Genomic DNA, 13,533 nt, shown 5'->3' on the forward strand with positions numbered 1-13,533 from the left:
GCAGAGGGGGGGGGGGGGGGGAGAATTTTCAATATATTGTACTAATATTCTGTTTTATTGCCTCTGGTTAAACCCATCAACTTGCCAGAGAGTTTGAAATATGGGGCAGTACAACTGGAAAAGAATAAATTCCAGCAGGTTGAGATTGTTCCAGTGAAGTGATAAAGATTTGTTTGTTTGATGAAACAGCTGTTTACCAATGATACAGAAAGTTTCTGCCTTTTCCTTTGCTGTTTCTCTGAAGGTCCCTTAAATCCTCTCTGGCAGCATATTTTCTCTTGGAACATTCAGTGATTCTTGCCTTTAGGGGGGAGTGGTCATCTGCTCATCTAGTTCAGCTTCCCATATACCACAAATCACCTTCTCTCTTGTGTTGAAACCAGTGCCCTTTTTTCTGACTGAAGCAGAATATGAATTTTGGCTAGAGCATATCTTCTCCAGGTAGATTCATGGCCTGGGAACTGTATGTCAGTTTCTTGTATATTTGTGGTATTTTTCTCTATTTTTTTTTTTTTTTTTTTAGATCTTTAGGAGGTTTATTCTTGGTGTTGCCATGTGGGAACACCAACATTATTAAAGATCATTTTTATTTGGTTTCCTGTTCTCTTTAGTAGAGCAACTGTTTTTGCAGGCTGAAAAAATCAGTAATATAGGTGTACTCTTTTTCTTTTCTTTAAGATAAAATGTTCATTAATTTGAAACGTCGAAGAAAAACTGCGCTGGAGGCTGTAGCTGGAAGAAAATCCTATCGTTTGTCAATGAAAGTGAAGGCATTTCCTTCTCCAGAGGTTATATGGTAGGACAACTGTTTCTTCCATATATGCACACTGGACCTCTTCTTAGATGAAAAATAGTATCTTGGTAAAGCATTCAGATAAGACCCCTTGAAATGGCAACAAACTGGAGACAATACAGTTGTGGAGTTTTATTGGAAGTTTCAGGGTTGTCCTGGGTTTCAACAATTTATGAGAACATTATCTCCATTTTGCAAGTGCAAAAAAGGAGGTCTGGAAAGTTTAAAGCTCAGATCCTCAAATATGTTAGATATGTCTCCTATTGAAATCAATGGACACTACAGCTAAATATCTCTACCAACCTTGACTGAAGTGTTGCATCCAACTTCACTCAGACCTAGATATGAGACCTGAACTTACTTTTCAGACAGTAGGAGAAAGAAAAGGTGGCTTTCATTAAAATAACTGACTGAGTTGAGTCATACAGGCATGCACTATTAGAAAAGCAATGGAAGTTAGTTTTATTATATGGTGATCTCCACGTTGTAGATCTACTTTGGTGACTGGAGCTTTCACTTTGGCTCACGTATACTTTGCTAAGAAATCTTTTGAACAGTTTTTTGTATTAACCCAAACCACTTTTATACAAAACAATGTTATCTACTCATGATCTCAAGTTTTTTTTGTTTAAATAATTTTAAATACCAGTAGCTCTGGCTCAATTCATTGCACTTTAACAAAGGGTCTATGACAAGACTGATTAAGAAAACAAACCATACATACATGAACAGTGAGAGTTCATGTTACTCACAGCCAGAAATTATTTTTGCTCCAAACATTTTGGTTTGTTTTACAAACCCCTTACATTAATAGCTCCACATGGAAAATTAAGAGGTGAAAGTGAAGCTGATGCTAGCCATTTATACAGTATTTTCTGTTTCTTTAATGGTTGGGCTTGTTGACTACACATATAGATCCAAAAATTCTGAAATAAAAAAAAAAATCCATTTAAACAAGAATTTTTATTTATTTTTTTTATTTATCACTGTGAGGTTGGTCAAACACTGAACAAGTAGTCCAGAGAGGCTGTGGAGCCTCCATCCTCGGAGGTATTCAAAACCAGACTGAAAATGGTCTTGGGCAACCTGCTGACCTTGCTTTGACCAGGGGCTTGGACTAGGCGATCTCCAGAGGCCCTTTCAGCCTCAACTATTTTTGTGGTTCTGTAAAATACAGTGAAGATACAGTGAAATGCCTAAATCCATAGTCCTTAGATCCAATTTTTAGTGCTCCTCTACTAACTGTAAGAGTTTTCGGTAAATACTTACTAAAACCTGCAAATCATTTTAATCAAGTCCATCATCATAGTGAAACTGTTGCACTCTTCTACTAGCATTGTATCAACCTTCATAAAACAGCCTACTAAAATGTGCTTTATGCTGTATTTTAGACTTTGAAGAAAAATGTTCTGCTTCTTCAGGAATCTGTGTGTGAGCAACAGTTAGTACTTTCTATGTTGATTTTCTGTTATCTTTAAAAACATTCACTTGATAGCAGGATATCTGATTCTTAAGTGCTTATCTAATCTACTTACTCTTCCTCTTCCTAAAATCACAGCTGTGCTTAGGCTACTGTAATACTTTGTCCCAGGATGTATTCTGAGGTCATAAAGAAATGGTCAGTGCTGGATGACACAAACTTTATTTGTGTGAATGACTCTTAGCCAAAATGGTTGTCTTCTAGACTAAATGGTGGCACCAGCATGGAAAACCAGGATCTTCAGAGGCAGTTGCAATTTTCAGCAACTCTCAAATACTATGGAGCCCTGTCAGATCCTTATCAATTTTAATATATAGAATGGTCTTCTTCATTCTCCATTCTCCAAAAGCGCTTTATAAATATCAGCAATCTTATTTGTAAGGGACGGATAAGCCTCCGGTAAACAGAATCTGAGACTGTAAATTCAATCCTTGCCCAAAAATTGAGAAATGTTGTGAAATGAAATAACACAGGTAGTTTAAGCAACGTTATTTTTTTAAAATTTTGATTTCCGGAATTCTTTTAAACAGGTTAAAAGATGGGCTACCTGCTGCTGAAAAGTGTGCCCGGTACATGGTTAAAGACTATTCGTTAATCATCAAGGATGTTGCTGAGGAAGATGCTGGAAACTACACTATTATATTGAGCATACGGCAGTGGAACTTGTCTAAGAATCTTACAGTCACTCTTCGAGTAAATGGTAAGTTTACAGCATGTTCCCACACTTGTCCTGAACATGTAAATGCTAAGTTTTCATTGAGCTAGATTTTCATTGATCTTGCACAGTTCAGGTCATTGTGGGTTTTCTTACTGACTTTCATGGACCCAAATCCAAGCCCTGTACGCGGGGTGACAGACCCATCTTGGAATCAGAAGACGGACACTGCTTTTCATTAGAAGGGTTTCAGTCTTCCACGGTCACATACTTGTTCCTGATGACTTAAATGTGTTACTAACTGCTCATCTGACTTGACTTAGGCCTGCTGTTTTTCTTTGTTCTCCTGGGGATTTTTCTTGTTACTCACCCTGCAGGAATGTAGTATTTTCATGATCATGCAATACATTGGAAATGAGCTGGTTTTAATTGCTTTCCAATTTTTACCCTTTACAGTGAAACCCCAGATATACGAAAATGCTGTGTCATCATTCCATGATCCCAATCTGTATTTACTGAGCAGCAAACAAGTGCTGACATGCACTGTGTATGGTATTCCTCAGCCTAAAATTACATGGATGTGGTATCCCTGTAGACAAAACCATTCTAAAACAAGGTAGGACAGCTTCCTTACTTCTATTTAGCATGTCTTCCCTTACTATTGCATTTAAATATTTACCTTTTTACAAGAATAAATCTTGCCATGACCATTGCTTAGTTAGTAGAGTTTATATACTTTTAATCAATGTATTTTTTTAGTAAACATGTAGGCACAATGCAATTTTTTCTGCATCATTATTTGAAAATGGAGGGCAGAGTTGTTATTTTGTATTGCTACTTAGGTTTATTTACAGTTCACTACTATTCATGCATGCGACGTCCAGAGGCAATAATTGCTTTTTAATTTTTATGAGGGAAGCCTTACAGACAATGTCTTGCAAAGTTTTCTCACAGAGGGTATTTCCATGCTTTCCTCCATGCACAGTGATTCCCGTGTGGCTTCTTTTGTAATTCAACAGAAATAATCTTAAAGACTTTTTCCATTATGAAGGTCAAATCTCTGTTACGATATGTTGACTCATAGATTCAGTTCAGCAAGCCAAATGTGCTCGGCATTCTCCAGATGATATCTCAACATGGTAAAATATAAATGGCACTATACAAGCTTACTTGATGCTGATGTGGCGCTTAACTAATCCTCTTTTATATTTAAGCTTTCTTTTGGACTCTGTTTCTTATGATTACAAGTTTGTGTGTTGACTCATTTATCCCAAGCTCTTCCCAAATCATGAAATCTGACACAGTCTTAATGATTAACACTCAACCTCCACAACGGCATTAGCATTAAGCTACTATTGGAGGGTTCAAACATGCAAAGTATTTGGATCACAGCACAACGAAGATATTTAAAAAACTAATAAAAGTTTAGGAACCAACATTTTCTCCGTTTCAGTTGAAGTTAATTATTTTATGTAGGATTTAACTTCTCTAACGCTTTCATTGGTTTAGTGCAAATCTAGCCAAACATTTAAGCACATGCTTAACTGCAGGGATACAAGCACCCTTAATTTGAAATGAGATGTTTGTCCTATTTAATTGAATGAGGTGTCTTGTAAGTGCTTTGTGATCAGTGAGAGAGTGGTCAGCACTTCCTAGAAGCACACATGGTTTTTCCAGTTACGCCTTGCTTTGGGATTATGCAAATGGGTGGCTTTCTGTGCCCTTCTCACCAAGAGGTGGCACTAGCCATCTCTCCTTTTGCTGGAATAGGTATAACCTGAAATTCTCCATTTCGAGGACAGGTGAGGGCTGTATTTCCTCTATCTGTTATGTTACCTTTGAAGGAGACAAGTTGCAAAATTCTGAGTAGTTATTTTTGCTTATAGGTGCAAGGTGTAAGAGAAAAGAAATCACAACGTCTTTTAAGTAAAGAAACCCTGTGAAAGGCGTATATTAAAATCTTCAATCTTTTAGTTTCTTTCAAGTGTTTATACATCTAGGCACACTCTGGATTGAAATCACGGTGCGGCACTGACAAAACAGTTGGTTCTTGTTTGGGAGCTGGGGTGGTGCTAGTCCATTGTCAAATATTTCCTTCTGTTAAGAAGCACAGATCTGCACTACCGCACAGGAGAGCGTGTCATTAGAAATTAATATCCGCAAGCAGGTGTTTAATAATGTGCTAAACTGTAGACTCAATTAAATGCTAATTAGAAGTGTGTTTGAGCAGGTGATCAAGGGAGAAATGTAACAATTTGAATCGGCTATTGGCTCTGTTACAAGGTTGTTTCCAGACTTGCTTCCAAATTGCCTTCATAATTGTTCTGTGACAATTCCCTTTAACCCCCTCCCCTTCCTTCTCCTTTAAATACTCATTGAAGAAGTAGTCTGGAGAACACCATTTTTAATGCTTTGCCTAAGAGGAGTGGAGTGGCTCCCTCTGAATAATACGGTGACAATTAACTATCGCAGAAAGGCAGAAATACCTGAATAATTACATTTTGTCTCCTGCTCCAGGAAGGGAGCAGGTTGGACTACCTTGGCAGTTAGCACGCCTTGCTCAGGCTGATGTCTGTGCCAGTTCAGGTGTTCTCCCTGAAGAACTGGAGAACCCTTTAATCCCACCTATTTCACTATGCTTTCCTCTCTGTGTGAGGGGAGGTTTGCCTAAACAACAGATTTAAGGTGTGTGTACTTGTGCAGCAGGTAAAAAATGTATCTTATTCTGCCATTACAACATTTCTTTGGATTTACCTGACCAATGTTAGGTTTCCAAGGCTAAAATATTACTCTATTTGTGCTTAAGTAGTGCACAGATGTACCTTGTACCTTAAGTTGATAAACCCCCACAGGTTACCATTATTCAGTGTAGGCAGTAGGGATTCTCATCAAGTTTCTCAGTCCCATGCCACGGGACAGAGCGCACACTCTGAGTAAAAAGATGCCGTTGCTGCAAAGGCCTTGCGGTGCACAGATCCGTTTGCTTCAAGATTTATGTATGTGCTTAACTTTACATCACTTGAGTACTTACTATCACTACAAGCTGGGGAATGATGCATAGAGCATAAATAAAATGGTTTTCTTTTTGAAGGACTGTCGCCTATGGGCTCCTTAATAGAAACCATTAGGTTATCTGGCTGCTTCTTTCAATTTCTGTTCCAGACAGTATTTCTGTTTCAAAAATCTAAAAATACCTCAGTGGATTCCATTGCTTTTAAATAAAATGCAGATATATTTTAATGCTTTGTGATTAATACAATCGATTTGCATAACTCTCCTCTCTACGTCATTCAGGCCAGTAACAGGAGGCCAGCCTGTTACTCCTTCTGATTTCCATAGTTTCCTGGTAGCAAATTAAAAAAAACCAACAACTGTAAAATTGCTCAACAAATTTTACTTTTTGGAATGTGGAGAGATCAACATCATTAAAATTCCTTGTCCTTTATTTTCTGTTAAAATTACTTCTGCTTAAACTAACTCTGTTGCCATTAAATAACCTTTTGTTAGCTAGCTAGCTAACTAGATGGGTAGGTGGAAAGATTCTCTTCCTATGTTCACCCCAGCAAGGAAACATAGAAGAGTCAAGAAAAACTGCCTGGGGCAAAAAGTGATGTTCTGAGGTTTTTTTTAAAGCTTATGCAGAGCTAGTAAATTCAGAGATGGCAGGCAAAAGACAGTAGAAGATGCAATGAGAGTTAAAATAAAATGCAATTAAAAAAATTAACGGTTAGTCTTTCTTAAATGACTGAGAAACTTCTTTTCCAGTGCTATCTTACTCCAGCTGAATCTGGAGTACAGATTAAGTACAGATTAATCAGACACATACATTCCCAGGCTGGGCAGCCCCCAGTTGCTCAGTGGATACAGCAGAAGGCAGCCTGTGGGACGCTTGTCCCGCTGTGTCCATCAGCCTCCTTGGCCTCTTTCCTACCACCCTGGAGTTGTTCTTTCTGGCCTCATTTTTGCTCAGGTTGGGTTCTCAGCAGAGGGGCAGCCAGTGGCAGGGCTTGCCAAGGGTCTCTGGAGCCAGCCAGGCTGGGCTCCACCTAAAACTCATCAGCTCTGAGGCTGCAGAATGAGCGTCTGCATGCCGGGAGCATGCTTGATGTTAATGGTTCTTGACCTGAATCTCTTCAGCAGATTTGTGTTTATCTTAAACTGGTCTGGCAGAGATTGCCAAGAAAGGCACGTGGGATGCTGATATTGCTCAGTGGAAGCACTGGTTTCCTCAGTGGTTGTGTAGTGTCATTTGGGGGCAGTTTCTCTCTCTGGACGTTTCCATGTGGGCAGTTCAAGAGAGATCTTCATTGTGCTTTGCCCAAGGTTTGACCAATCAGCCCTTTAGAAACTGCAAACAGATGCAACACTGAAATTTTACTTTGAGTGTTCCAACTTTCCCACCACCTTGCTGCCTCCCTCTCTCCTTGAGCTATCAGTTTTGTTTAGCCTCAAACCGAATATCAGATTATTCTTTTACAGCCCTGCCATCACATCAGTCTGCATTTTTTTGCTTTTGTTTTTTTCTCTGTGTGTGTGCACATGAGGGAGAGAGAAGCATGACGGTATTGTGGAGATGCCTACAAAAACAAAGTCATTGGAAAAACTGGTACCTGATTCTCTGCCCCCTTGACTGTAGTGTCAGGATATGAACTATTTTTCGTGGTAAAACCACCTGAATGGTGAGATTGGGAATGAAGGGGCTGAATATCTGAAGTTGAGGACAAAAACAGGCACAAGGGACCAGGGCTGTGCAGCAATGCCTAAGCTGGTACTACTGCCAAAGAGCCAATCTCAGCAAACCACAACGTTTGTAACACTCTGATGTGGGTACATGCTCCTCAGTGGAATCACTACTGGTTTAGCACAGAGTGATAAGAAGGGAATATTACCTCCCTTCGAGGCTTGTCTGCAGTGTGAAGGTAGGGTCACGTGAATGATTTTCTACAGAAATAGCTCTCCAGCACCGCACAGGGAGGAAGAGGAACATGTTGTGGATCTCAGCAAGGCAAAAACTAGAGGTTTTCCTTGAAACTTCTGCAGAGATATAGAAAGCCTGAAACTACTGTAAGGAAAGTGCACGGCCAGACTCCCACCAGCTTCCGTGAAAGAGGAGGCAGGCCATGTGTTCATAGCAGTCTAATTGCATTTCTGCATTGTTTATGTCAGTGTATTAATAAGGGATTGAAAGGCAGAATCATTAGGATGCACTCAGATTATCAGGGGAAACCAGATTTGGAACATCAGTGAGGTATGTAAAATGAACAAGTAAAGAACAAATGTTAATTGTACTTAATTAGAAATGTACTGAACCACCCAAATTTAATTGTTGGATGTCTGCAAACATTGATGCCCATTAGTTTGTCCACAGCGACTGTTTTTGTTCCCCATGCCACCTTCTATTTTCGGGAAGGGGAAGTCTGAGTCCTTAGAGCTGGTAAAAGTAGGTCAGATGCCATTAATAAACAGGTAGTTCAAAAATGCCTTTGTTTAATTTGACATGTGGCCAGATCCTCAGCTCTAAATTCACACTGGCTGAGGATCTGGCTGGTGGCCTTTGTGCCTTCCACTCTCTATTACAAGAAAATCCTCTTGCAGTGGTCTAGTAATGTAAAGGTACTTAAAATAGGTACATGAAAAAAATATACTAGCTATTACCTTATTTTGCTATGGTTGGGGAAATAGATTATCATAGATAAAAATCAGACCCTGTGTTCTTCACATACCTTTCAAAAAATGCAGAGGAACAGACGTGAGTATACATTGCGGCAGCATGGACTTGCAGAGAATTTGAAGCCAAAAGAAAGAAAGAAATGAAACAGCATCTGATCTGCTTCAGCCTGAACAAGCAATGTGCTGAAGCATCTCATTCTGCTCTTCCACTGTGAGCCAAAAGTCAATCCTCTGAAAACAGCTAGTCGGACTGTATCCTTGTCCTCAGTCAGTATTCTGGAAACTTTTTTTATATGTTTTAATATTTTACTTACAAAATGCCGTATGAATCAGACCTGGCATATACATATAGATAAATAAGCTTAACAAATACCTGCTATACACTGAGTACAGTTTGCCTCAGTCTGTCCTCAGGGTAACACAGTGATGAATTTATTCTGCAAACTGTAAAAGGTTTCACTGTGGGTCTTAGCTGAACCAGAAGCTTAAGCTTTCAAATTTCGGTATTGCTAGTTTTCAAATCACTTTAAATCAAAGTTTTCCAAGTCTATTTCCAAAATGCTTTAAACCAAAATGCATTATGTTGCCCAAGTAATTTTTTTAATTGGTCATTGATCAAACCTAAAACATAAGGACTACAGTAACACCCAGATGGTCAGGAGTGCTCTGCTTAGTATCATACTTTTAGTCCTCGCCCTCCTAGCTTTTTTTCACTTGCTGTTCCTTGTTTTTTTCCCCCAGTTTCTTTTTTTCCTCTTGGTGCCTTCACAGGGTGGTCTCTTTGCTTTACTACAGACAGTCTGACACCCAATCTTAAGGAAGAACACGTAAGGGTCATGCAGGCAGTTGGACGTTATTGCTTGATCTTTTCCTCACTGTGGCCCAGCTCATAGCAACTAAAGCACGTGACGGGCTGTACGTGGGGACTGCACGTCGTGAGCGAGGCCCCGGACACTGGCGGTGTCCCAGCCCGTAGCCAGAAACCTGCCCCTGCACTAGCAGGGGCTCTTGGCCAAAGGAAGGCCCCAGGTCAAACTCTCTGTGTGCTTAGGAGTGATTATGAATGGAGTACTATTACTGGATTGAGTACACCTTTTACAAAAATATACAAACTTTAGTTAGCATCCTTTTTCCTTTTACGTGTACGCCTTTCAAAAGGCCTTTGCAGAAGGCTTTGAACAGACACGGCATATGAGGTAAGATCATGCTCATAAAAAAATATTCAGTTAAAAAATAGAAAACAGAGGTTAAGAGGGAACAGCCAGTTCTTGCAGTGAAGGGAGGTGACCAGTGAAGTTTTTCAGGAGCTGGTGCTGGGGTCTGTACTTGTCAGCATGTTCAGAAATAACCTGGAAAAGGTGGTAAGGAGGTGACAGAGCTTGCTGATGATACTAAGTTATTCAGATTTGTAAGGATAAGGGCTGACTGTGAAGAAATGCAGAACTATATGAATCTGGGTATTTGAGTGATAAAGTGGCAGATGAAATTCACTGAAGATAAATATGCATGATGTACATAGGAAAAACCAATCTGACTTTCACATGTAAACTGTAAGCGTAAAAAGGCTGTTGGCTGACCATTACTACCACAAAGAGAGATCTGAGCGTTGTGATACACAGGTTTGTGAAAGCGATCACTATCAGGAGCAGCTCAAAAAGCAAATCAAGTGTTAGGAATTACCAGGAAAGAAATAAAGAACAAAATAGAGAACATCATGATAACTCTACATAAATCCATAAATTACCAACATCTTTTATACTATGACCATTTCTGATCCTTTCATCTCAAAGGATGCAGCCAAACTGGGAGGCACACCAGGAGGGGCAACAAAAAGGATCAAAGGAATTTCAGGGAATGAGAGGAATGTGTGAGGGAAGAGTAAGGAAGGGAGGTCAAGGCTCTGCAGACTGAAAAAGAGGTGACTTGGCGGGCTACACAACAGAGATCTGTGTCCTTCACGAGTCTGTAGATGTCTGAGGATCAGTTGTGTAGGTCTTTTCCAGTTCAGGAAGTAGGGGCTGTTAAATGAAGCCAGGAGGAGTGCAATTTGGAACAGAAAAAGGAGATGGCTCTTCATGCAGCGGGTAGCAGATCTGTGAAACTCCTTGCTAGAGGATTTTGGGGGTTTGAAAAATTTGCACAAAGTCTTGGAAGAGAAATCCACTGAAGTGTAGAAACGACCTCTGTTGTGGGAAGCTCTTGGGCTGATAATTGGTGACTGGGGGAGTATTAGGAGGAAGTATCTGAAGTTAGTCCAGCTCTTACTCATCCAAAACCATCTGCTTATGGTCATTGTTGAGACAGGATATGGGGTAGATGGATCCTTGGTCTTATATCCACGTCTGTCAGTATTTTCTCTTCCTGTTTTCCCTCTAATCAACTCCCCTCTCTCCTTAAAAATGTTTCCCTCCATTCTTTCTCATCCCTTCCTTGTTTTCTGCCTGCACTTCCAGTCCCTCACTCCAGTCAGCCCAGAGTTGCTCTCAGACCCCTACTTGCAGTGAAACTGAAAACAAACCATCTTGAAAAACACAACCTCAGTGCAGCAATAGCTCTTTCACCTCCTCTGCCGATCACAGGAAAATGGAAAGGGTGTTAGTTGTGCTTCCAGCTTGTTAGCAAGATAGGGAGTATTAAGAAGGACTGTGTAAATAGAGCCAAGTCAGGACAGCAAAGCAAGGGGATTTCGGCATTATGAGAAGGAAGGGATATCTGGATCTTGGAAGGCTGTAGGTGTGAGGTTATGTCTAGAAGTCAAGTGAGCTGTTAGGAGTGACTTGTGCATGGAAAATAACTTATGCTGGAAGGGTCTGAACAATATCTTGGACTTTATATGTAGGGAGCTTATTTGGAAATAGAAGAAACAGAGAGTAGGAGTGGACATTGCATGTAGAGGCTTCATGGTCTTTCTCTTTAGGTTTCTGACTGCTCAACCAGATCAGAAAACACCTCTTCCTTTCAGTACCACACAGACTATTAAAATAAAATACTTTTCCCCAGCAAGAAGTTCTAGGTGCTTGTGGAAACCTCATGCTTTGAGTGATAAGTCTGTAGTTCCAGCCAACATTCAGCTCCTGTGCAGAGGACATGGTTGGCGCACTCAGAGAGAGAAAGTGGAGGCTGAGTCACGGTGACCACATGGGAGATGAACGATTACAGTCTAGCAAAGGAGGGAAAGGGGGCGGATAAGAAGGAAGGAAGGAAGGATTGGCTGAAATGTGATGGTATTCTGTGTCCGTGAAGAATGTTAAGCAGTGTGAAGCAGGAAACAGGGTCAAGAAGCAAAATATATTTATCTAATAACCAACTCAAGGTGAGAAAATTTCAGGTCAACTCAGGATGTGCAAAAATCTGAAAAATTACCTTCAAATGCTGTTATATTCCCTGATGGCTGGGGGTCTTAAGTACTGGCAAAGAAGTTGGAAGCAAAATGTGTTTTTCGGCGACCCTCAGCCTCAGGCATTTGCTTTTTTTGTTGTGAATAGCTGGTGTTGCACGGTGCTCAGGTGTGCAGATGTAGAAGTGATTTTTTTTTTTTCCTGTGGAAATGTGAGGGTGGGCTGATAAAGGGTTGAAAGGTGGGATAGGTAAGACTGCTGTTGATCTTACTGTGTCTTTTGAGATAGTTCAGATCAATCAGCTTTCTGTTGTAGCATACTGGGGTAGTTCACAGCAAGCCATAATGTTTGGAAAGGATGACCGTGGAAGGGAAACACTATCCATTTATCTGGTTGCGTGCAGGAAAGGCAGCGTGCAGCTGTCAAACACTTTCTTTTTCCATAGAGCCATGATGATGTGCAACAAGACCATGAATGTCATATACCCTACTGTTTTCAAAGATGCTTACCAGGAGGATGAGGCATTCAGGATATTGGGGACCTCCCCTAGAGAATGCACTTTCCCTCTAAGTGGGGCCACAGAGCATCCTACAAAACAGAAAACAACTCAATCCTCACTCTGGCAACTGAGCAGTGCACCAGGGCCCCAACCAGCCTAATGCATTGAGGCCATTGAGAAATGCTCCTGCATTTTGGCAGTGAATAACTTTTCAGCACAGCTAATAGTGTTCAGTGTACTTGGTCACAAGTTCACCCCCACGCTGGAGACCAAGGGTGAGGAGTGGCGATGGAGAGTTGCTATTCTCTGGGAGTCGTGAGCGTGTCTGAAGTGAGATGGGTTGGTGATGTTCCATCTGTTCGTGATGGGCAAATGTAATGGGCAGCAGTAGGGACCAGTGCTAGTGAGAGCAGAGAGGCGAGGGGCTGAAGAATGAGACATGCAGAGGAGGAACCTGCACCACTCTCACCAGGATTTCTTGTTTGGCGTTCCTTACTAAGTTCCTAAATAAATATAAATAAACAAACTACAATATATGATGTAAACCGTATCTAACTCCTACTATTTGTAGAAGATTTCCTGCTAGCCCCACTAACCCATGTACTCTGTGTGAGTGTGTGTATCGGGGAGGGTGCTTGGGATGAGCTCCCAGCTGGCTGAAGCTTTGCCACTAAATGCAGTGGGGCTGGCATTTCGACCTCTAACCGATTATTTTTGACCTAGAGCGCGAACGCTTGGACCATAGTTCCTTAATGGACAAGCGCATTATAGTGTTACAGCCAAAGCTCGTGGAGCATGCTGGCAGGGGGCCAGCACACGTTCTCCCCCTCCACCCCCATTAAGCACGTTTCACAACCTGTACATGCTCCCTGCTACTATTTCCCTCTCTGTTTCCTGCCTCAAATCGACTCAATATTCCCCAGGACACGTGGCTATGCCAGCTTTGCACTACCAATTGCACGGCACTGGATGCTGAGGCGTGGAGCAGGCGAGGCCCGTGTCATTCAGATTTTTTTTTATAACTTCCAAGTGGAAAACAATTCCTATATATTCTTTACAATTCCAGGAATTTCCAGAGTTCCTGTCTTAAAGTTAGTG

The 13,533-nt window shown here is 40.9% G+C and overlaps 1 protein-coding gene across 1 annotated transcript in view; it reads left to right on the forward strand.

Moving 5' to 3' along the window:
• Positions 1-13,533, forward strand: part of FLT1 (fms related tyrosine kinase 1) — a 101,501-nt gene that overhangs the window by 20,321 nt on the left and 67,647 nt on the right. The window contains 3 exon segments of the mRNA XM_009290222.1: positions 679-796; positions 2,804-2,973; positions 3,385-3,544. Coding sequence (XP_009288497.1) covers positions 679-796; positions 2,804-2,973; positions 3,385-3,544 — 448 coding nt within the window.

The sequence above is a fragment of the Aptenodytes forsteri genome, unplaced genomic scaffold (genome assembly GCF_000699145.1).
Source record: "Aptenodytes forsteri isolate BGI_AS27 unplaced genomic scaffold, ASM69914v1 Scaffold155, whole genome shotgun sequence".
Lineage (NCBI taxonomy): Eukaryota > Metazoa > Chordata > Aves > Sphenisciformes > Spheniscidae > Aptenodytes > Aptenodytes forsteri.